This window comes from Aplysia californica, unplaced genomic scaffold, assembly GCF_000002075.1.
Source record: "Aplysia californica isolate F4 #8 unplaced genomic scaffold, AplCal3.0 scaffold01031, whole genome shotgun sequence".
Classification (NCBI taxonomy): Eukaryota; Metazoa; Mollusca; class Gastropoda; order Aplysiida; family Aplysiidae; genus Aplysia; species Aplysia californica.
In genome coordinates, this window is record NW_004798301.1 from 17,514 (window position 1) to 18,202 (window position 689).

General features: G+C 46.2%; 1 protein-coding gene across 1 annotated transcript in view; it reads left to right on the forward strand.

The window, feature by feature from the left end:
• LOC101853359 (copine family protein 1) overlaps window positions 1-182 on the forward strand; it is a gene marked incomplete at both ends in the record, with an annotated part of 7,808 nt that extends 7,626 nt beyond the window's left edge. The window contains 1 exon segment of the mRNA XM_005111253.2: window positions 66-182. Within this exon segment, the coding sequence (XP_005111310.2) occupies window positions 66-182 (117 nt within the window).
• Between the last annotated feature and the right edge of the window lie 507 nt (window positions 183-689).

Below are 689 nucleotides of genomic sequence, written 5' to 3' on the forward strand. Positions count from 1 at the left end.
CTCCCTCTCTCCCCTCCCCGTCACTCCTCCCCTCCCCTCTCTCTGTCTCCCCCTCTCTCCTCCAGGTGATCTGTACCCTCGGTGAGACTCTGGAGCCATTCGACGACGACGGTGTTATCCCGGCTTTTGGCTTCGGAGACGCCTACACCAAGGACCACTCAGTCTTCTCGCTCAGGCCAGAAGTACGTTCCAACAAAGTGAGCCCGTTCACTTCTTCTTCCTCTCACACCTTTATAATTCGTCCTCGCACTCATTCGCCTGGTACTGCTTCCTCACGCAGGGATGTTGTACAAATAGTCGCTTCATCCTTACGCCGAGATGTGAAACCTAGTTGTAGAAATAGTCCCTTCTATTCCTCATACAGAGTTGTGAAACTTTGCTGTACAAATATCGCTTCTTCGTCATGCATGGATGTGAAACCTAGTTGTGAGAATATCCACTCCTTCCTCACACAGGGATGAGGAACTTTGTTGTGCAAATAGAAGCTTCTTCATCACGTATGGCTGTGAAACCTTGTAGAAACAGTTGCTTCTTCAGCACTCATCAATGCCTAATAAAGTGTTAGAAATAGACAGATTTTGTTTCTTTCACCTGGCGAAAACCTCGCATAGACTTCTAACCAAGTTATTTAAATAGCTAAGCGGTCTTTTGTGTCTAACATAGTTGTAGAATTATACAGATTTTTCCTT